At 40.8% G+C, this 22,770-nt stretch overlaps 1 protein-coding gene and 1 long non-coding RNA gene across 2 annotated transcripts; both read right to left on the bottom strand.

The window, feature by feature from the left end:
- Positions 1-1,240: 1,240 nt before the first annotated feature.
- Positions 1,241-8,235, bottom strand: LOC120435117 (polymeric immunoglobulin receptor-like). The gene is made up of 6 exons (XM_039604091.1): positions 8,095-8,235; positions 6,297-6,635; positions 4,969-5,277; positions 3,207-3,321; positions 2,851-2,991; positions 1,241-2,696 (listed from the first exon to the last, which is right to left on the bottom strand). Exons 1-4 carry the CDS (start codon positions 8,132-8,134, stop codon positions 3,221-3,223), a joined length of 789 nt encoding a protein of 262 aa, XP_039460025.1. The 5' UTR covers positions 8,135-8,235; the 3' UTR covers positions 1,241-2,696; positions 2,851-2,991; positions 3,207-3,220.
- Positions 8,236-12,080: 3,845 nt separating this feature from the next.
- LOC120435118 lies at positions 12,081-14,141 on the bottom strand. The gene is made up of 3 exons (XR_005609528.1): positions 14,021-14,141; positions 13,716-13,753; positions 12,081-12,170 (listed from the first exon to the last, which is right to left on the bottom strand). It is a non-coding gene; the product is annotated as an uncharacterized LOC120435118 (long non-coding RNA).
- Positions 14,142-22,770: the final 8,629 nt, after the last annotated feature.

Below are 22,770 nucleotides of genomic sequence, written 5' to 3' on the forward strand. Positions count from 1 at the left end.
TGTTCGTAATTTTGAAAGGATTATGTAGTTTATCGATTCTCAGTTTTCAGCATCTGTGAACAAACTTCAGTCTGAGGCTGGAAAATGATCAAATCCAGAGAGTCTCCTGTGATATGAGTGCAGAGCAGGTTTGGTCCAAGTCTCTGCTGATTGGATCCATGTTCTGGTAGGTTGAGCCTTTACATTGCACAAGTTGGAGTCCAATTCTCATAGTGGGCTTCCTGGAAAAAGAGAAAGAGTTCTCCACTGAAGGAGTACATCTTTCAGAAACATCACATCCTTATAACGCTTCCTCATCATCAGCCTTTTGCGTCTGTTACCTGCTCAGGTACATAAACTGTTCTATTCATGCCGCTGACTGAAGCTACTTTTTTTTTTTCCACCAGTTGCCCTTCCTGAGATTTATCTGCCTGGAATCACTTGCAAGCCAGATGTGTAACCCACTACATGATGGAGCCACAATGTTCAGATCAGGAGTAAAAAGCACTAATAGAATAATAATAATGTCCAGTCATTGTTGGGATTAAGGCTGTAATTTCTACTGTGAATGGAAGGAGAGGAGACTGTCGCGCTGACCTAGTAGGTGTGGCTGTTACTCTTCTCTTCCTCCTCCTGCCCACTACCTGCTCTGTGCTGCTGCTTGCGCGTGGCTGCTAATTAGACCTTGTGTGCAATCTACAACTAAGCGCGGCCTGGTGCGCGCCGCTCCGCCAGGTGAGCTGAATTAGAGCAATCAAGGGCTGGCGTGCCTAGTAGACCTTAAAATGCATGCAGCAGTCATTTGACCTGAGTGCGACATACTGAGAGGACAGCAAACAAAGCACAATCCACCTTCCACTGTGAGGAAGACTTTGAGCTAGATGGGCTATCGGTAAGCTCTTGGACTCATATTTGCTGCTTATATGTTTGGGAACTGTGGAAGCGTGTTTATGCTTTGGGAAATAGTTACTGCATTTAAGTTTAAAAAATTATATTGATATTAAAATGAATGTTTAAGTTTGAATAAATTGTTTATGTAGGTAGGTAGTGTTTCCCACATTTATGTTAATTAATACTAAAAGCTACCCCGAATCCTTGGTTAAAGTCTGTATTAAAATATTTGCAAACTTTAAAATGTATACTTTAAAAATGTTTATAAAATGCAAGGTAGGCTTTACTGAAGTGTATATATTGTTATTTTATTTGTATTCTGTATAATGCATTTAATTTATCTGAATGATTAATGGAATGGTCATTGTTATTATTATTATTATTATTATTATTATTATTATTATTATTATTATTATTATCATATTTTTTTTTTTGTTTTTTTGTTTAAAGGTTTTTCACCTACCTATCTAAAAACAGCTATCTAACTAGCTAACTACCTGATTGACTGAATGAACCTGAAACTGGTCAAAAATTGAGTGAAATTCAAAGTCTGGTCTTTTTCAAGTGTGGGCACCTCACAGACAGAACACTTGACAGAGACTTTCTATTTATTTCTTTAAATAGAGATGTATGCATGGTTAAAGCTACGACTTCACAGTAAGTTAAGTTAATATGTTGTACGAACACCAACACGGTGAGATCTGATTATTATGACTTCTCTGCTATCGGAGCTCACATGTACCCGAGGTACAGAGTAGATGACTTCATTGGTGTGACTATAGGGGGCGCTGTTTAGAAAGCCGAAGGCCTTGTCGGAAACATTCATCACAGTCCTGGAGTTGTCTTCATCCTGAAAAAGAAAACAGGCACAACTGATCATCAGCTGTCACATTTTCAGTAATATTTCTGCTCATCAACACAAACCGGGTCAAAGAATAGACGAGTAAAGAGTCCACGCAGGCGAGTAAGGCCTCAGTCACAAAGGTCTTACAGGAAGGAAAGTGTCTGTAATAAAACCAATGGAGCCACTTTGCTGTGTTTCGTTGTCATTTATGGTTCTTTGTGTCTGTGTTCAGCTTTCTGTGTCGTAGCTTCACTCACAGGCAGCGTATTCATTAAAGATGCACTAGTGCTCTGACTCTGATCGGCTCTGACACTCAGATTACTGTTTAATGTTCACTGTCACAACTACAGCCAATCCGATGTAGAGAGCTGGACTTTGCAAAGTGGAGTGAGAGTTAGAATCATTTAAAAATCATCTAATTAGATTTTTGTTTCCATCCATCCGGTGAAAATTAACAATAGATTTGGTGACAGACCCACCATGATCCTACCATCACCTGACTGAGGCCTCAGCTGAAGTCAGCATCTTCATTGTACACAGTGTGAGTGGAACTCTTCCCACACCTGAGCTGTTGCTGTGGTTACAGCAGGAGCTGCACTTTGCTTGGCCTGCCGGTACCTGTCAGCTCAGTGTCTCTAACGTCCCTCAGAAAGCTCTTAACGTTCTTCTGGAGAAAAAGACGATGTGACTGATTAGTCTCTGTCAGATGCCACAGATCTGAAACAACTACAACATTCACCTGAGTTGGCATGTCCTGGCCAAATGTCCACTCACGAACACCCTTATGCTCAAACATGGTGTTTGTTATGGACAAGCTGTGATTAACACAGAGGCCCAATCAAGTTCAGATCAGGCAGGCACATGACCCCTGACAGCATAGGTTCTGGGTGCAGAGGGTGGTGGAGGTTTATGTAATGATGTGAGTAGAAGAGCTTCACACTTACATCTGTGATCGTAGTATGTAATATTTCAACAAAAGGGTCTGAAAAATACCACAGAGTGTAAACTGTTAGATTTTTTTTTTTTAAGAATTGTATTGACATTCAACAATAAACCAACAAATAAAACATTTCTTTCACTGTTAGCTGTGGGAAATGTCATCATTGTGGCTCTGTGTGTGTTTCCTGTTTCCTCACCCTTTACTTTAGAAGATCTTTTCTTGCAGGAAATCAGCACAGCCACTGAAATGATGATGATGGTGACAGCCAGAGTCAGGCCCACATACAGGAGAACATCTGCAGCAGTTTGAGAAGACGTTTGTGTCCCGCTGACACCACCTGAGGACACGTAGACAGCATACACACATATGGATAAGGATGTGTCATGTACTTTGAAAACTGAGATTATGTTTGAGATCAAGATACCTGATTGGCTGGCATCATCTAACACAAGGGTGATAAGATAATTAAGTGACCATTCTAATTGGCTGCTGTGTAGGAAAGTTTTACCAGTCTGTAATATTTTATCTCTCACACACAGTGGGTGGATGTACCTGTAGATGTTCTCTCAGACTGACTCTGTCCAGACTGCTCTGTGGTTCCAGTGGAAGCTGGTGAAGGTGTGAAGCTTCTGGAAATGGAGGTGAAACTGTGCTGTTGAGACGACCGCTGAAAAAGGTCAGAGAGTCGAGTTAGATTTATGTGTTGTTGGAACTGTGACCAGCAAAAAGCAAAGAAGAAACAAATCAAGACTCAACTTATGAAGGGAGAATCTAAAAGAGAGATTCTTTTTGAGATGGCCAAAGAGCACCACTGAACGACACAGGAAGTCATTCTCTGTGCAACTCCTCCATCTAACACACTGTAAACATTGTAATAGTTACACCCTTTTGCACACGCTCTTTCTTACTTGTTAACGTTGCTGTCTATTTTTTTGATATTTATTTATAACCACATCTGTCACCTCTGGATATGTATTATTGCCACAGGGCGATCGTGGCTCAAAGGTTGACAGTTTGTCTTGTAATCGGAAGGTTGCTGGTTGGAGCCCCGACTCCGACAGTCTCAGAATCAGAATACTTTATTGATCCCTAGGGGAAATTATTTTTCATTACAGTGCTCCATTATAAACAAACATTAACAGAGACAGACAATACACTAACTAAGAATAGCACAATATATACGGACATATATATACATAAAAGTCACTTATTAATAAATGATGGTGGTCAGAGGGCCCAGTGGCGCCAGTGTTCAGCAGCCTCGCCTCTGTCAGTGCGCCCCAGGGCAGCTGTGGCTACAATGTAGCTGCCATCACCAATGTGTGTGTGAATGTGTGGATGACTGAACGTGCAAAGCACTTTGGGGTCCTTAGGGACTAAGTGAAGCGCTATACAAATACAGGCCATTTACCATTATTATTGCATATATTGTGCTATTGCTTATATCTTAACATATTCTATTGCTCATAGTCTAGTCTGTTTTTGTTTTGTTTTTGTGTCTATTAATGTTACTGTCCTGGAGCAACCATAACCCACACAATTTCCATAGGGATTAATAAAGTATGCTGATTCTGATTAAATGTAAAAACAAACAAACAAACACTGTGACTAAACTATTTTGATTTTCTTTGCAAAGAGTATTAAAATAAAAATGATAATTAGTTGGTGTAGCCTCTTCACCCTCTGTCCAAAAGCAGCTCATTCAGCTCCTTTCCTTTAAGAAAACTAAATCCTGATTGGCTGCCTCTCACTAACAGAGTGTTTGGACAGCAGATAAGGTTTCTGTGCTCAAACCTATTTGTCTGAATTGAGCACACACTACATACACTGATGTATCGTGTCACCAACACGTTACACCCACAGGAGCTTTTATGCCATCACATTTTAAAACAATCCTCTCTTTGCAGCTTTAACAGCTTTCACATTTCAATGAAGGATTTCAGAGTGTGGCTGTGGAAATCTTTGCCTATTCATCCACAACAGCATTTTGAAACTGTGATTGAGGGTGTGGCCAAAACCTTTTGTCTATGCAGTACAGTGTGTAACCATAACTCCAGATACTGATATCATAAAGATCAAGGAGTAAAAGAAATGAATAAGAAGACAAACTTTGAAACTGAGTGCTGAGAGCAGTCTGCAGTCTGAGCTGTTGGCTCACAGGGATTACTGTACATACACTCAGCTCAGTATTAGAAACTTTGCTCATGTTTAATATGAACATCCACCACTGGAACAGGAGATATATGACAGGAAATAAGGAACAGCTGAACAGCTCCACTCTGACAACATTTGATTAATGTCAGTAAAAACTCACCGTCTGTGACAGTGACCTCAAACTCTCTGGATGAACCACTCAGGTAACATGTGTACGGTCCTGAGTCAGACTTGGTCAGCTGTGTGATGCTCACATACAGAACTCCTGAAACATATCCAATGTTGTATCTGTCTCTCTGAGCTTTGACTTTACGGGTTTCAACAAGAATGTTGTCTCCTCCACATTCTCCTCTGCAGAACATCTTTCTGTTTCCAGGTTGTTTAAAGTAACATCCGACTGTGAGAGAGCTTCCAGTTTCTTTATTGAAGCGTTTCAGCTGAGCAGGATCATCGTTTCCATCCAGCAGTGCTGTTAAAGAGACAAACAATCTATAGTTACTATCTGTGCTGCAGAAGCCACTGATGCTGCTTCATAATCTCATAATCTGCACATTATTAGATTTTATTGGATTACATTATAGGCTTTATTATTCATTACTGAATAGTCAGCACAATAAACAGTGAGAAAAACAATCCTTAAATATTGCACTACCAAAGTGTCCAAATTGTCAGATTGTTTTCCAGATTTGACAGTTTTATGAAGAACAAACTTCAACTTTTTTAAACCCTCAGCGGATGCCAGTGAAAACTCAAACTTTTCTTCAGAAACTAAAACTGTCAGAATTAATATTTTAAGATTCTCATTTATGCTTAGAAATATTTAATCATTTGTATGCTGATAAAAATCGTATCCTTATGAGGTCTGATAAGATTCTGTGTGCACTTGTGTACCATGAGATGAGAAGAAGCAGCCTTGACGTTATAATTTCCATTAAAGCTGTAGAGACCCGACTGTCTTGTTCGTTATCTCAAAGTGTAAGACTTCACACCTTTAAATGTTCGACTGAGACATGACCTATTGCAAGTTCCTGTTCTTATCGTTTAGCAGGACGTTTACTTCTGCTTGTCTGCATACAGTTTAAGTTCATTGAAAGGTCGTGTGTCTATGTATGGTATAGCTGGAAACACAGACACACACACACACACACACACACACACACACACACACACACACAGAATACAGACACTGATGTTGTTCAGAGATGCCTGCTTAAGGATGCCACGTGTAATTGTAATTGCATATTCACGAATGATTGCTTGCCGATAATAAAAAGGGCTGTAGCAGAGGAATCAGTCGAAGTTGGTTGAGTTCAGGTGAAGGAATCTTTTCCTCAACTTTGACTGACTTCCCTCGCGAGCCACAAAGACAAAGAGCTCTGTCTTGTTCTGTTTTGTCGTGCAGTTTGTTGGTCTTGTGTTCCAGCGGGGTTTGTGCCTAGATAAACCCAACAGAAACTAAACATTTCCACAGCTGAAACAGAAACTCACCTTCAGCAACAAAGATTCCAAACCGTTTGTATGAAGCTGATGATGAAGATCCACCCAAACCACAGCTGTACTGTCCAGAGTCAGACTCAGTCAGCTTTGAGATGCTCACAGATAAAACATAAACTGTTGATTCTCTTTTATATTCAATGCTGTATCTGCCTGTTTGAGTTCTGACATCAGTTGTTTTAATGAGAATGTTTTCTCCTTCACAATCTTCTCTGCAGAACATCTTCCATGTTCCTGATGATTGAAAAACAAGAGGAACTGTAACATTTCCTCCAATGACTCCATAGGAAAGAATCTGAGCATTGGTGACTTCAGGGTTTCCATCCTGCAGAGCTGTTGGAAACATGAACCATCAATAGTTACTGTTTGTACTTCCTGTAAGAAGCTGCAGTCTGATCACAGCATCCACACACAGACATAGAAGTTGTGAAGAAACAAAGTTTTAGTTTTAGTTTTTAAGGATGAATCATCGTACAGACGCAACCAAAAGTTAAGAAAAATGTTTTGTTTTATTTCAACAATTTACTGAAAATAGAAAGTATAGAGATGACCCTGATGAAGACTTTGCCTCGATACACATTGGCCCGCTTTTGTTCGTTTAACTGCTTTAACCTTTGACAGAGTGCCTCAGCAGTTTCACTTTTTCTTTAACATTTACACACACACACACACACACACACACACACACACACACACACACACACACACATACACACATACACACACACACACACATTCAGCCTCGTCCGTCACTGTGGTCGAGTGAGCCCTCATCTAGGAAGTTGTGGTTAAAACCGCAGCAGCTTGAATTTTGTTATTCCTCTATTACTGGTATTATGGGATGGATGCTTAGCAATGAAAAATGCATTGGAAGAAATTTTACTGTCAAAAATTAGAAGCTACTTTTTTGATAAGATGAAACCATTACTTTATTTACTCATAACACTTTGTTTTACTTATAGCATGACATAAGCAGTAAATCTCCACACTTCTCTACACATGATGATAGAAAAATCTGATTTAAGGGCGATCAAATTAAAGGAAAGAAAGAGAAACAGAGGAAGATTATAATAAAAGTCCTAAATCTTAAAGGTTAAAGGCAATCTTAAAACAGGCCAGTTAAAAAGCAGGAGTGCCTGCTGCCAAGCACATAGAAACCATCATGTAGCTGACAAATACGACTTTAGTTTTTATTTTTTGTCAGGGATCAGTTACAGTCACATGAGATGTCGGCATCTGCCCGGCTAATGTTTTTTCTCACCAAAGTTTCCCACTAAAATATTTTAGCTGTCAACTTAAGAAAGCAGACTAAATTTGGACCTGAACGAAGAAGAAAATAACAAACTAGAACAGGGAGGCTAAGCTTTAGTCTACAGGTCAATAAAAATCTAAACACAGGCAAGAAGTCAAATAACTCAACAAGAACTGAAAATACTCTAAAATACTAGAATGAAGCTGAACCAAAAAAAACAAACAAACAAAAAACTAACAATAATTAAAACAAACAGTAGAAAAACAATAAAAACCTAAACAGAAATCCAAATTCACACACTGAATAAGAATTAAACCTCAAACTTAACACAAACTCTGAGGATTGTAATAAAAGAAAGAAAAAGTTTTTGGTTGTTGGCAGCAGAAGGAGGTTTGTGTCTGAGCAGTTTGCAACCAGAGTCAGAAATGAAGAAGCGTCCATGAAAGTGACTCATAGCTGACTCTGATCATCATGTTTAACAATAGAAAGAAACATGTTGGAAGAATGAGAGTGACAGAAAGAAAAAGTGAATGTACTCACAAAGGAAGAAGAAGCAGATCAGAGTGTGATGGACTTTCATGATGAGGCTCTGATGGTTTACTGCTGCCTCTCTTCTTCTTCACTGGAAACCAGGAACTTGTGACGCCTCACTTCTCTAACTGAAGGAGTCCCTCCTCCAAACACACACACACACCTCGACACTCCTCCCTCTGCATCACGCTTTTTCTTTTCTTCCTTGTTTCCTGCTTCCTTGTGTCCTCTGTCTGAAGGAATTCTCATTAAACTGTGATCAAACTTTCTGTGTGCAACAAAAAAATACAACACGTTCTTGTTGCTGCTGTGAATTATATTTAACAGTCCTGAATATTAAAGTAACCATAGACACTGTTATGATCATCCAACATCTGAGATCATTACATACAGACTACAGTGTAACGAAGCACTTTATGAAGCAGCTCGACTCCTCTCTCCTCATGTGTCTCCCTCAGCTTATCGCTTATCGCTGACAGGAGGAAATAAGACCCAAAATGAGGATGTGATTAAAACTATCAACCATGTTGAAACTGAGAAATGAGAAAGAGGTTTGAGCAGCAGGACCCGAGGCCTAATATAAATCCTGGTTTTCACAGAGCATCCTGCGTTATAAAAGGTTGTAAAGGTTCTCACTGACAAAATTCGTTAAAAACTCAGTGGAATTGTTTTTTTGGAGTTTATTTTTTGCAGAATAAGTCATTTTTTTCATATTTCATAATGAATTTGAATTTGCCAACAGTGAGTGTGAGTTTTAGGAGGTATTCCATACCACCTTAAAAGTTGTTGGCAGCTGCTGGTTGCCTTTGAGTGAAATTAGCTTCTTTTTTCTCAGTAAGGTCTTTCTCTGCAGTTATTTTTCTGACCTGTAAGATTCACATTGTGTTACTTTGTGACTTTAAAAAAAATTCTTACAGCTTTTAAACAATCAGCAACAACTACACAAAAACTACACACTGACAGTAAAAATGAACAGTACACACACACACACACACACACACACACACACACACACACACACACACACACACACACACACACACACACACACACTCTGCCTGTCTGTAAAGTATTAGCAGACAGTTTCATGCTTTCAGGTGTTTGTTGTGTTCGTCAGGGCTGCACAGTAAATCAGATTTGATTCTCAGTGATTTATCTTTCCACGATTAAATGAGCATGACTGAACGATACTGCACCCTCCACCAATAACACTGCAGAGCAAAACAAAATCAAGCGCTCCCCGACGTCATCGCCAACCAATGACATGCCTACATGTGCCAGCTGTTCCTGCATGAGTCTCGATGAGTGACACTATGTTAAAGATGTAACATACAACAAAGAAGAGCGAGCATTGCTGAGCAGCAGACTAAATGGTAAATGGACTGATTCTCATAGAGCGCTTTCTACTCTCTCAGAGTAGAAAGCGCTCTATGCAACATGCCACATTCACCCAATCTCACAAGCACTGTCTCTAAACCGAGTGTTTTTCTAATGACATTCACACTCTGATGGATGCATCGGAGAGCAACTTGGGGTTAGCATCTTGCCATCTTGTTCAAAGAAGAGGAGACGCTGCTCAGCGAGGAACACGGCCTGCGTCTGCCATCAAATTCAAAATGAGCTCACAGTTTTCTTAAAATGGTTCATTTTCTCAGTTTAAACATTTTATATGTTTTCTATGTTCTGTTCTGAATAAAAATACAGAACAAAATAAATAAAACAGAATTATTTGATATAATGAATAAAATATGTGTTTATGACGTTTACAAATCATTAAATTCTGTTTTAATTCAGACTTTATAAATAAGAACGTCACCGCACAATGAATCAGGATACTTTATTAATGCCTGGGATTCTGTAAATATAACATATTTACTATAAGAACGACAGAAGAAAAATGCAGACTCGTTTCAGCACATGGAAGCTGAAGGCTGGTTTCTCTTGTGTAACTACAATTTACACAACACTGTGGTTAAGGAATCCCATGGTGTTGAAGCTCAGTGTGGGTTTCAGATGAAATGAAAATAGCAGAAGCATCAAAGTTCCTTTTACACGATTATGAGGAAAAAAACTGTTTCTGAGTTCCCCTCAGAGCAGGGAGCTCAAACACTGGCAGCCCAGATATTGACCTGATGAAATATAACACAGTTTGGTCCCTGAAGTGACTTTTTGTTTGTTTTTGAGGGAAATGTTAAAATAAGTTCTATAAAAAGCCAAAAATGTTTTAATATGAGCAGAGAGCAGAAACATGCTGAGTTTAGTTCAGTGAGAGTCACAAACTCATGTGAACACTTTTTTATTTTGTTACATATGAACAAAATTACAGCAGAGGTGCTGCCAGGTGTCTGGACAGAAAGAGAGGAGCGATGTGTTTATTTGGTAGCTCAGTGAAAGATTTCAGTTATGAGTGAGAGAAAAATGTGAAGTTTGCAGTTTTGTCTTGTTATACAATATTTGAAATGAAAAAAAAATAAAACACCAAATTTTCTGAAATATTAGTGGGTGTTTTCTTGTTGTTTTGTTTGTCTTGTCCTACTTAAACACTAACGTGGCCCTCCAATGAGAGGAGAGCTCATTTACGTTTGAGACCCAGGATCAGCAGGATCGGTCCCATCACAGCAACAGGGAAGCTCCCCATGAATATATTAGTGATCTAGAAACAGGCAGATTAGTAACATAAAGCATAATACAGTTCTACAGATATGATTTCATTGTTATATCATCATAATTATCATGTTGTGGCTAAACTACCTGGATAACATCAATTCTTTATTTGTCCTGCTAAAGCGTCTCATTCAGATTAAAATCTCTTTGACAACAAATAAAAACACAAGTGAAGAAACAAATTCAGCGACATGCAAACAAATGAACACAACATCCAGATTCTATTCAATAACATATCAAGAACGAGAGCAAAAGCAGCCACACTGAGAAAGACAAGAATTTCCTTGGTTCATGTTCCTGCTGTTAAACTCCGTCAGAGGAAACTGTGCTGACAGTGTCGGGGAGAGCATATTCACAAGCCTTCATACTTCTGTTCCGACTCTGGAGGCGAGTATTTGTAAATGACAGTTTATTGTTTTACAAAAAAACTGCTTGTTTTGCTGATTAGGATGTACAGTTATTGACTTGGATCTTTGTGAGTGGTTGAACGTTATGTTTGATTCATTTAATCTCGACTTAAGTTACTTACTCTTTTTATTGAGTAAGTAATTTAAGTTATTAAGTTCTAAAGTTGTTTCTAATCCGACTTGATGTTTAGTAAAAGGAGTTTTTCAGAAGATCAACCACACATAAAATGTATTGGACTTCAGAAAGTTTCAGCACCACAATCTTCTCTGTACTTTTAAATGATTTTGTTTTGCTACCTTGAAAGGTGACTCACTAATTTCATGTTTCTGATCATTGTTTAAATTCCTGTACAGTCTGGCATCATCTAGGAAAAACAAAACCCAATATGTCTGCTAATATGACAGCTACATGAATTCTTCACAAATGTGCAAAAACTAGCTTGGCCAGCTTTATGACTGGATGCTACTCTGACTCACTGCGTCATCTCTTTAGAGGTCATCTTTTTTTGGCTTGGCCTTTAACCCAGAATAGAAATATTAATTTTATTTGATTTTTATTGTCTTTTTGATGTCATGTTCATGTTCAGCTCTGAATCTGGAGAGTCTGGTCAGTGATTTGTGAGTGTGGAGTAGATTTGGTCCAGGTCTCTGGTGGCTCCATCAAGGTTCTGGTAGTTTGAGGCTTTACATGTAGAAACTGGACTAAAGTTCTTAAAGTGCACTTTCTAAAAAACAGACAAATATTTATTATTAATTATACAACCTGAATCTTTTCCAGAACATTTACACAGATGCTGAAAGCAGCTTCATTTCATCTATTTAGAGAATTGTAGCAGCAACACTGAAGATGACCTGCAGTTAAGGACAGCAGATGATCTCTGGCATCCTACGTACTCGAGACACGGAGGAGACAACTTCATCGGTGTTACTACAGGAGGCGTTGTTGGGAGAGACACGGGCCTTGTTAAGAAAACTCAGTGCACTATGGGTGGGTTTGTTTGAGTTGTCTGTAGCCTGAAAAAGAGAAAAGAAGCCAAAGAACAGAAGTCAAAACAGGAGAAATCTGCTCTCTCTTTCTAGTCCCTGTCAGGACTCTTGCTGCAGCATTTTGGATTAACTGAAGGCTTTCAGGGAGTTTTTAGGACATCCTGATAATAATGAATTACAATTACAATTCCAGCCTGGAAGTAATAAATGCATGAACTAGTTTTTCAGCGTCACTCTGAGACAGGATATTTCTAATGTGTGTGTGTGTGTGTGTGTGTGTGTGTGTGTGTGTGTGTGTGTGTGTGTGTGTGTGCATGCATATGTGTGAAAGCCCTGAAACACCAGCAAAGTGCAGCATGATGAAACCCGAAACCAAACATTCAAACAACGGTTAACACACTAGTGTAGATCACAGCAGGCAGTGTGGACAATTGTCCTGAGAGAACAGCTGGACCCCCATCAAGATCACCTGAATCACAGGAATTCAAACATCATAGAAAACAAAGAGGGTTGATGAGATGATGAGAAATCATGAGACCCAGTTTCTTGCAAAAATAGCCAAGACCAAGAAGCCGGGAACACCAGTGTGCTGTGTGAGAAACATGGATGAAAGTCTGCACCAGTGTCCAGAGCCTCCCACTACCACCACCACCAGCCAGCAGCGGCCCACCACCAAAGGTGCACTACAACCAGTTACACAAGCCGCCCACCCAGGCTCCACACCCCTAGACCCCCATCAGCTCCGGAGGCGAGAGACACGCACCCCAAACCAGAGGGCCATGCACAGGGATAGGGCAGTGGGCCTGCAGGAAGGACCCCAGGACTGCACTACGCAGGGGGGGCAGATCAAGTGAAAGAGAAGGGAAGAGAGCGAAGCCAGAAAGAACCGGCAGGATCAGCCCGCTCTCACTCCTCTCCATGTCCAACTGCTCCACATATCCAGGGCCACTTCCACCCCGCCCACAGCCAAGAGCCAACACATGACAGAGAAAAAACAGCCCCCTGCATGACTGCCAAGGTATCCACCCCTAACATGGCAAACCACCCCTCATACATACACCAAGGGCGACACACATTATATATACAGACACCATGTAGATGTAAAGGAAGGTTGGAGATTGGCCTATGATTAATTTGGACAGTAGGGTCAAGAAATAGCTTTTTAACTAAAGGTTTAACTACAGCCAGCTTGAAGGCCTGTGGTACATAGCCGATTATTAGAGATAGGTTGATCATATTTAAGATCGAAGCATTAATTAATGGCAGGACTTCTTTGAGCAGTTTTGTAGGAATGGGGTCTAAAAGACACGTTGATGGTTTGGAGGAATTAATTATTGAAGTTAACTCAGAAAGATCAATTGGAGAAAAAGAGTCTAACTTAACATTGATGGTACTAAAAGTAGCTGTAGATAATATTACATCTGTGGGATGATTATTGGTAATTTTTCCTTTAATGGTTAAAATTTTATTTGTGAAGAAATTCGTGATGTTAACATTAAAACCTTTATTGTTTTGAGTTTTCTTCACTGGACTCTTGAACAATTTAAAAGATTAAAAGTTCCCCAAACTCACCTCTGTGACATCAGCATACTGTGTTTCTACAGGAACATCTGAAAAAAGCACAAAGGTGAGTTTAAACTATTACAGGTGAAAGGACAGGTGCACCTGGTCACTGCAAACAAATCCTGATGTCTGGAAATGTTCATCTGCTCACAAAGACAGTGAACAGCAGCATTTCAGACAGTCATTAAGAGGACAAACCACATATGTGTCAGAAAAGCTCAAAAATGAAAACACTTCAAGAACCCAGGTTGTTTAAATGCTTGAAGTTGCTGCTGGTACTGCCAATGTGGGATTATTAAATTCTATAACTTAACCTGAATTCTTAACAGAATTAGTGTTCAGTTTGTATCTCTGTTCTTCAACGAGTAACTGTCAGACCCAGGGTCCCTGACAGTTATGGGCAGTTATGGACATGTGTGCTTTTGGTGTTGCTGTCTCTCGTCTTCCTGGTTTCTGGGTTTGTGTGTGGGGGGGGTGAGGGGGGTGGCACTGGCCACACCTTAGGACCTCACACACCTGCTGCTGATCAGGCTCGTTGGGGGAGCTACTTAAGAGAATGATGGAGCGCCCACCGGTGCAGGATTGTTGCGTGAGATTCCACGTTAGTGTTGTTAGTGTCAAGTCCAGTGAGTGTATTCCTGCAGTATTTTAGTCTCCTGACAGCTGCCTCTATTGCTTCCTGCAGGAAGAGCGTGGAAAGCCAGAGAGCAGCGAGCACGGGGAGTGCAGACACATGGGGACGGAGAGCACGAGGCAAGGACTTATTGAGGAGGAAGACACAACATGGGAGTCAGGGGAATCCACGGGGATTATTTATGTGAATATTTACTGCACTGTAAATAAATGCACTGTTCAGCACACAGAGTCCAGCATTTGGGTCCTCCTTTCCCCACATCCCCACGGCTGGCCAGCACTAACTGTGACAGGAACACACAGCATTTTCAAATCTTCTATGGGAAAATATTCTGAATATAAAAAATTTGTGTTTCCAAAACTTTATTTAACTGTAAAGAGACGCCAACAACTAAAATGTTCATTACTGTGAGAAATGGAACATGTCACCCGTGCTCCTGTTGTCTCACCTTTTCGTTTAGAGGATCTTTTCTTGTAGAATATCAGCACAGACACTGAGACCAGGATGATGGTGACAGTCAGAGTCAGACCCACATACAGCCCATACTGGTTCTGTCCAGTTAATGATGGGATGACTGGTGAAAAAGATCAGAGAGCTTCAGGTGTGGTTAGATACGTGAACAAAATAAATAAAAATAAATAAAAATCTAGACAGAAACCTCAGACGAGAAAATAAAGGAAAAAATGTGAACAACTTGATTTTCTTTGCAAAGATTGTCAAAGTAATAAATTAAATACAGGTGTTATTTATCTTTTATATACAGATGCTTGAAACACTAACAACTGCAATGATCAATAAAAATATTATTTAGCTACCAGAGACATTAAAGTGGACCCATTCTGCTCATTACAGCTTCCATATATTTTTATTCTTGGGCTGTACTACAGTAACTTTGTGTTTTACAGTTGAGCCTTGTGTGTTGGATCAGCCCTCAGAGCATTCTCTGTCTGAAACAAGCTTCATCAGTTCTCATCTTCACGTCTTCCTTTGAGGATGATCCTCAAAACAGGAGATTTGAAAGCAGGTGAGACGGGCTTCTGTGATCACAGCAAGAGCTCCCCATGAGGGTTATCCACTTTATTTTACATTGTACAAAGTAGAAAAACTCCAAAAGGTTGATTCTGTTCATCTGCACGTAGCTTTTTCAGTGGGAGAAACAGTCTAACACTCAGAGCAGTCTGAGCTGTTGGCTCACAGGGATTACTGTACATACACTCAGCTCAGTATTAGAAACTTTGCTCATGTTTAATATGAACATCCACCACTGGAACAGGAGATATATGACAGGAAATAAGGAACAGCTGAACAGCTCCACTCTGACAACATTTGATTAATGTCAGTAAAAACTCACCATCTGTGACAGTGACCTCAAAGTCTCTGGATGAGCTGCTGGAAGATCCACTCAGTAAACATCTGTACCGTCCTGAGTCAGATTTGGTCAGCTGTGTGATGCTCACATACAGAACTCCTGGATCTGTATGTGAAGCATATCCAATGTTGTATCTGCCTCTCTGAGCTTTGACATCATCTGTTTGAACAAGAGTATTGTCTCCTCCACATTCTCCTCTGCAGAACAACGCTCTGTTTTCAGGTTGTTTAAAGTAACATCCGACTGTGAGAGAGCTTCCAGTTTCTTTATTGAAGTGTTTCAGCTGAGCAGCATCGTTTCCATCCAGCAGTGCTGTTAAAGAGACAAACAATCAATAGTTACTATCTGTGCTGAAGAAGCCACTGATGCTGCTTCATAATCTCATAATCTGCACATTATTAGAATTTAATAGATTAGATTACAGTCTTATTTATTACTGAATTATCAGCTTTAAGCACAGTGAGAAAAAAATCCTTATTTACGACAGATGTGTTCCTTCAAAATATTGCACTACCAAAGTGTCCAAACTGTCAGATCATTTTCCAGATTTGACAGTTTTATGAAGAACAAACTTCAGCTTCTTTAAACCGTCAGCGGCTGTCAGTGAAAACTCTGCTTCAGAAACAGAAACTAAACATTTCCACAGCTGAAACAGAAACTCACCTTCAGCAACAAAGACTCCAAACCGTTCGTATGAAGCTGATGATGGAGATCCACCCAAACCACAGCTGTACTGTCCAGAGTCAGACTCAGTCAGCTTTGAGATGCTCACAGATAAAACATAAACTGTTGATTCTCTTTTATATTCAATGCTGTATCTGCCTGTTTGAGCTCTGACATCAGTTGTTTTAATGAGAATGTTTTCTCCTTCACAATCTTCTCTGCAGAACATCTTCCATGTTCCTGATGATTGAAAAACAAGAGGAACTGTAACATTTCCTCCAATGACTCCGTAGGAAAGAATCTGAGCATTGGTGACTTCAGGGTTTCCATCCTGCAGAGCTGTTGGAAACATGAACCATCAATAGTTACTGTTTGTACTTCCTGTAAGAAGCTGCAGTCTGATCACAGCATCCACACACAGACACACTGAGAGCAGAGCTGACTCTTGGGCAAAGGCTATGTCAGCAGCTGCCTCAAGCTCCACCTGCTGTAACGGGCTCTGCTGCAAGTTTAAGAACAAAACAAACAAAAAATGAGAGCGCACCAACATCAGTGAGGAGAGAGAGGTGGAGCTATTTTATCAGCTGTGGCCAAACCATAATCTAAAGTGCCAAACAGCTGGACTGTTAATAAGGTTTTTATTAGAATATTAGTATCGACAATGGAGGGGAACTTTGTACACTTTGTAAAAAAGATTTAAAATACGATATTTTATAATTAAAGTGACAAAATATTTTAAATGACCAGTCTGTTAAGTCTGGAGTTCAATTCAATTCAATTTAATTTTATTTATACAGCACCAAATCACAGCAACAGTCGCCTCACAGTGCTTTATATTGCACAGTAGATCCTATAATAATAGATACAGAGAAAACCCAACAATCATATGACCCCCTATGAGCAAGCACTTTGGCGACAGTGGGAAGGAAAACTCCCTTTAACAGGAAGAAACCTCCGGCAGAACCAGGCTCAGGGAGGGCGGGGCCACCTGCTGCGACCGGTTGGGGTGAAAGAAGGAAGACAGGATAAAGACATGCTGTGGAAGAGAGACAGAGATTAATAACAGATATGATTCGATGCAGAGAGGTCTATTAACACATAGTGAGTGAGAAAGGTGACTGGAAAGGAAAACCCAATGCATCATGGGAATCCCGGCAGCCTCACGTCTATTGCAGCATAACTAAGGGAGGATTCAGGGTCACCTGGTCCAGCCCTAACTATATGCTTTAGCAAAAAGGAAAGTTTTAAGCCTAATCTTGAAAGTAGAGATAGTGTCTGTCTCCTGAATCCAAACTGGAAGCTGGTTCCACAGAAGAGGGGCCTGAAAACTGAAGGCTCTGCCTCCAATTCTACTTTTAAATACTCTAGGAACAACAAGTAGGCCTGCAGTGTGAGAGCGAAGTGCTCTAATAGGGTGATATGGTACTACAAGGTCATTAAGATAAGATGGGGCCTGATTATTTAAGACCTTGTATGTGAGGAGCAGGATTTTGAATTCAATTCTGGATTTAACAGGAAGCCAATGAAGGGAAGCCAAAAGAGGAGACATATGCTCTCTCTTTCTAGTCCCTGTCAGGACTCTTGCTGCAGCATTTTGGATTAACGCAGAGATTCCCAAAGTGTGGGGCCCGCCCCCTAGGGGGGGCGCAGAGCCATTGCAGGGGGGGCGCGGTATGAAAAGAAAAAAAAAAGAGCGCTTGGACACAGTGGACAGGTTTTTGACGGGGCTCCCACACAAACGCAAAGCAGGAGATGAAGCATCGCCAAATGTGTTTCCAAACCAACTTCCTTCCAAGCCAAAGACAGGAAAATATGGTGAAGCATATCTTCCCTTTGGCTTCACCTGCACAAGTGCCAAGGTAGGTCTCCCCTGCAAAATTAGTTTCCCTGCGTCAGGAGCAGCGCTGGGCTCTCCAAATCACGGACAAACAGTATCCCACATTCTGGATTTTTAGTTCACAAACACTTCTTGTAATAACTAACTACTCCTGACATTTTGGACATGTTAGCTCTTTATGCAGTAAAGTTACAGCGGGATACAAATAATATCAGGCTGATCCTGCCGTAATTTGTTCCCCCGGTTCAAATCACGGACAAACAGCTGTTTATGTGTTTAAACCCATTTTGCACAGAGAGACATTTTTTGAAAAACGTATTGACAGCAATGTTGAAAATTATTACACAGGAAAAAAACAACTACACGTAAAATAATCACACCGTGACGCCTCTGCCTTTCTAAATGGAGGGACAGTAACTGCGTGTGTATGTAAGCGTGTAAAACCTGCAGATAGTCAGATTAACAGTATTTTGTCTCTATCTGCAATTCATCTCATGTAAACAATAACGTGGCGCACAGCGTGACGTGAAAAGAGGCACATACCTTTGACATTGCGTGACGAACTCTGTAATCCTCGTCCACACGTAAACGCAGAAAAGGAGTTTAATCTCCGTTTTCGGTGAATCGCAACGCCGTTTACGTGTGGACGAAAAGCCCAAACGCATAGAAACAGCTGAGTTTTCAAAAATACCGTGTGGGGGGTTAGGTGGTGGGGGCGCGAACATTTTCTTGTAAAAAGGGGGCCTGGCAAAAAAGTTTGGGAACCACTGGATTAGCTGAAGGCTTTTCAGCGAGTTTTTAGGACATCCTGATAATAAAGAATTACAGTAGTCCAGCCTGGAAGTAATAAATGCATGAACTAGTTTTTCAGCGTCACTCTGAGACAGGATATTTCTAATTTTAGAGATGTTGCACAAATGGAAGAAAGCAGTCTTACATATTTGTTTAATATGTGCGTTGAAGGACATGTCCTGGTCAAAAATGACTCCAAGGTTCCTCACAGCATTACTGGAGGCCAAGGTAATGCCATCCAGAGTAAGAATCTGCTTAGATACCATATTTCTAAGATTTTCAGGGCCGAGTACAATAACCTCAGTTTGATCTGAATTAAGAAGCAGAAAGTTAGCGGCCATCCAGGTCTTTATGTCTTTAAGACATTCCTGCAGTTTAACTAATTGGTGTGTGTTACCTGGCTTCATGGACAGATAGAGCTGCGTGTCATCTGCATAGCAGTGAAAATTTATGCTATGTCTTCTAATGATGCTGCCTAAGGGAAGCATGTACAATGTAAACAGAATTGGTCCTAGCACTGAACCCTGTGGAACTCCATAATTGACCTTAGTGTGTGAAGAGGACTCTCCATTTACTTGAACAAATTGGAGTCTATTAGATAGATATGATACAAACCGCTGCAGTGCAGTACCTGTAATACCTACAGCATGTTCTAATCGCTCTAATAGGATATTATGGTCAACCGTATCGAACGCTGCACTGAGGTCTAGCAGGACAAGCACAGAGATGAGTCCACTGTCAGAGGCCATAAGAAGGTCATTTGTAACCTTCACTAAAGCTGTTTCTGTGCTGGGCTCTGAAACAAGCTCACACCACCTGGCATTCCCAGGCAGGCTCCCATCCAAGTCCTATCCCAGCCCAACACTGCTTAGCTTTTGAGATCAGACGAGATCGGACATGCTCAGGGTGGTATGGCCATAAGCTGCTTACCTCACAGCCCATTATTCCCTCAGTGGGCTGGTTTCAGTCATTATGCAAATGTACTGTTTATAAGGTTTGGGGAAACCTGCAGTCAGCTGAGACTGAAGAAGTCACTTGGATGAGTGACGAAACGTTTCTTCCACTGAAAACGCTACGTCCAGATGAACAGAATCAACTGTTTGGGATTTCCTTACCTGGATGATTGAGCATACATCAAGATATTTATTCACTAAATTAATTGGTAGGTTAATCACTGATTATGTTTTAAGGCTACGCCTATTTACCATCAGTTGCAGCCCTAAAATAAAGAAAGCTTTAAAAATCAATGAAAAAGAAGCAGAACGATAACCACGGTGGCACAGAATGAGCTTTGTGTCTCAGCAGTTACCAAGAAGGGAAGAAGCTGCCCATTAAAGCAACTCACAGCTGACCGAGATGACCATGTTTAACAATAAGAAAAGCAAGAAACATAAGTGCCACAAAAATATGCCAGTATACTCACAAACGAAGAAGAAGTAGATCAAACTGTGAAGGATGTTCATAACGAGGCTCTGATGGTTTACTGTTTCATTAGAGCTCTGTTAAAAATCTCTTGCTTTGACTCCTCTCTCTTTCCGTTCCTCTGAACCCATACGTGGTGGGAGGGACTATGAAGGACCCAAGAAGAGGATGTGAAGAAACAAATCGACTATACAGAAACAGAAATGAGTAAGAGGTTTATGCATGTGGGCGATCGTGGCTCAAGAGTTGGGAGTTCGCCTTGTAATCGGAAGGTTACCAGTTCGAGCCCCGGCTCGGACAGTCTTGGTCGTTGTGTCCTTGGGCAAGACACCACCCGTTGCCTACTGGTGGTGGTCAGAGGGCCCGGTGGCGCCAGTGTCTGGCAGCCTGGCCTCTGTCAGTGCGCCCCAGGGTGGCTGTGGCTACAACGTAGCTTGCCATCACCAGTGTGTGAATGTGTGCGTGAATGGGTGGATGACTGGATATGTAAAGCGCTTTGGGGTCCTTAGGGACCAGAAAGGCGCTATATAAATACAGGCCATTTACCATTTACCAGGCCATCTGGGCTTGAGGTTCACTGCTCATTCATGTACCACTTTGCAATTACACAGTTACTGAAAGTGGATCGAAGGGTGGAAACTTCTGCAGTGACAACCTAAAGAGTGAGCATGGGTCCAGCTTGTTCTGCTGTGCAGCACTGGTGTCATGTATAACCAATGCAAAAGCTGTTGGAGAAGGTACCAAGGCCTGTATTCATAAAGCTGCCTGTACTTAAACTAGCTCTCAAGGTTGAAAATCTTACAAAACTCTTAAAATTATCATGTTTTCCATGAATTTCAACTTTAAGTTCAGGCTCAATTCTGTAAAAAGTGAATCCTTGTAGATATTTGCACCCCATAAAGTTAATTAATCATTTTAGATTTCTAGAATCAATCAGAACTAATTTAATCATCAAGACTAATTGAATTGTTAAAGCAGTCATATCAGTATTTATGGTTCTTAATGTTAAGTCTTTTATGGATTGTCTTTATGCATCCAGGTAAGTAAGTCCCAAAAGGTTGATTCTGTTCATCTGGACGTAGCGTTTTCCCGCTGCAAACAGATCGATCAGGTCTGTGTCCCAAAATGTTGTGTGCACAAAAATGAGGTCAGCTGAGAACCGGAGTGACCATCGAGTATGGGATTTTTCTTCCACTGGAATGCTCCAACCTGCTGCTTTCATAGAGGTGTCCCCACTTGCTGATAAGTAGACAATCAAATGCATTTGATTAGCAGTACCTGGCTCCTACTTATACATTTAATTCCTATGGAAGCAGTAATGGTGTAAGGTTTCATACATCTGAATTTTGACTTTATTTTTCTCAGATAAGTAGTGGGTTGGTGTAATATGTGTTGTTTTGGCGTTGATTTGTGGTTGTATATTAACCTAATTTCAGATCAGCTAAAAAACTGAGCGTTTTCAGTTTGCAGTCAGGAGTCAGAGGACTGATGTTTTCTCATGGACTATTTCATTTAAAATACAGGAGAAAGGGGGGGAGGTGACAGCAGCTGCGTATGAATATCAGCATGTGAAACTGATTCATGGTTAGAACAAAGAGGAACGGAGCTTATTTTTCACAGCAATGTTCTCATTTATGTTGTGGTTATTCTTCTGAATTGTAACTTCTCTAGAAGAGGTTGCTGGCATTCATTGAACTTCCAGAATGTTACTTCCTTCATTTTTATTGGGTTTGTAACTTTTTATTTTCTTACAACTTTGAAACTTTTGGCTGTTTTTGAAAGCTACCAAACATTATATCAAGAGTGCTAAAAAATACAACTCCACAAATAACGTGTATCAGACCATAAGATTTTAGTTTGTTCAGTGCTGCAGCACACACAGTGTTCAGGTGATTGTTGTGTTGTCTCTGTCATCAGTGCTTTGAGTTCTACACCTCCGCCACTTCCTCCCTCTTCTGAAGGAGCAGCTGCCAACGCCACTGAGAAGCCTATAAAACTGGGGCGGCTACCCAAAGCCCGACATCACTGCCCCTGGTGTCCTCTACATCCCACTCCTCAGACCCCTCCCATTTCCAGCTTGAGGTAACGTTTCACCTGAAACACCAACAGTTCTCCTCTTGAGGCTCTCCGGGACCAAGGGGCAGCTGAAAACTTAATCAACCAGAACTTCGCTTCTCTACTCCACATCCAACTAAGCCTACCCCATTCAGTTCCAGACACAGCATGTCCATCGGGGACCACCAGGAGGAGATCCAGTTTCTCATAGTCTCTGCCACTTCCTCTCCTCTCATTCTGTGCTATTCCTGGCTCTGTTGGCATGACTCCCATATCTCCTCGTCATTGTGTC

Source organism: Oreochromis aureus, linkage group 20 (assembly GCF_013358895.1).
Source record: "Oreochromis aureus strain Israel breed Guangdong linkage group 20, ZZ_aureus, whole genome shotgun sequence".
NCBI classification, from domain to species: domain Eukaryota; kingdom Metazoa; phylum Chordata; class Actinopteri; order Cichliformes; family Cichlidae; genus Oreochromis; species Oreochromis aureus.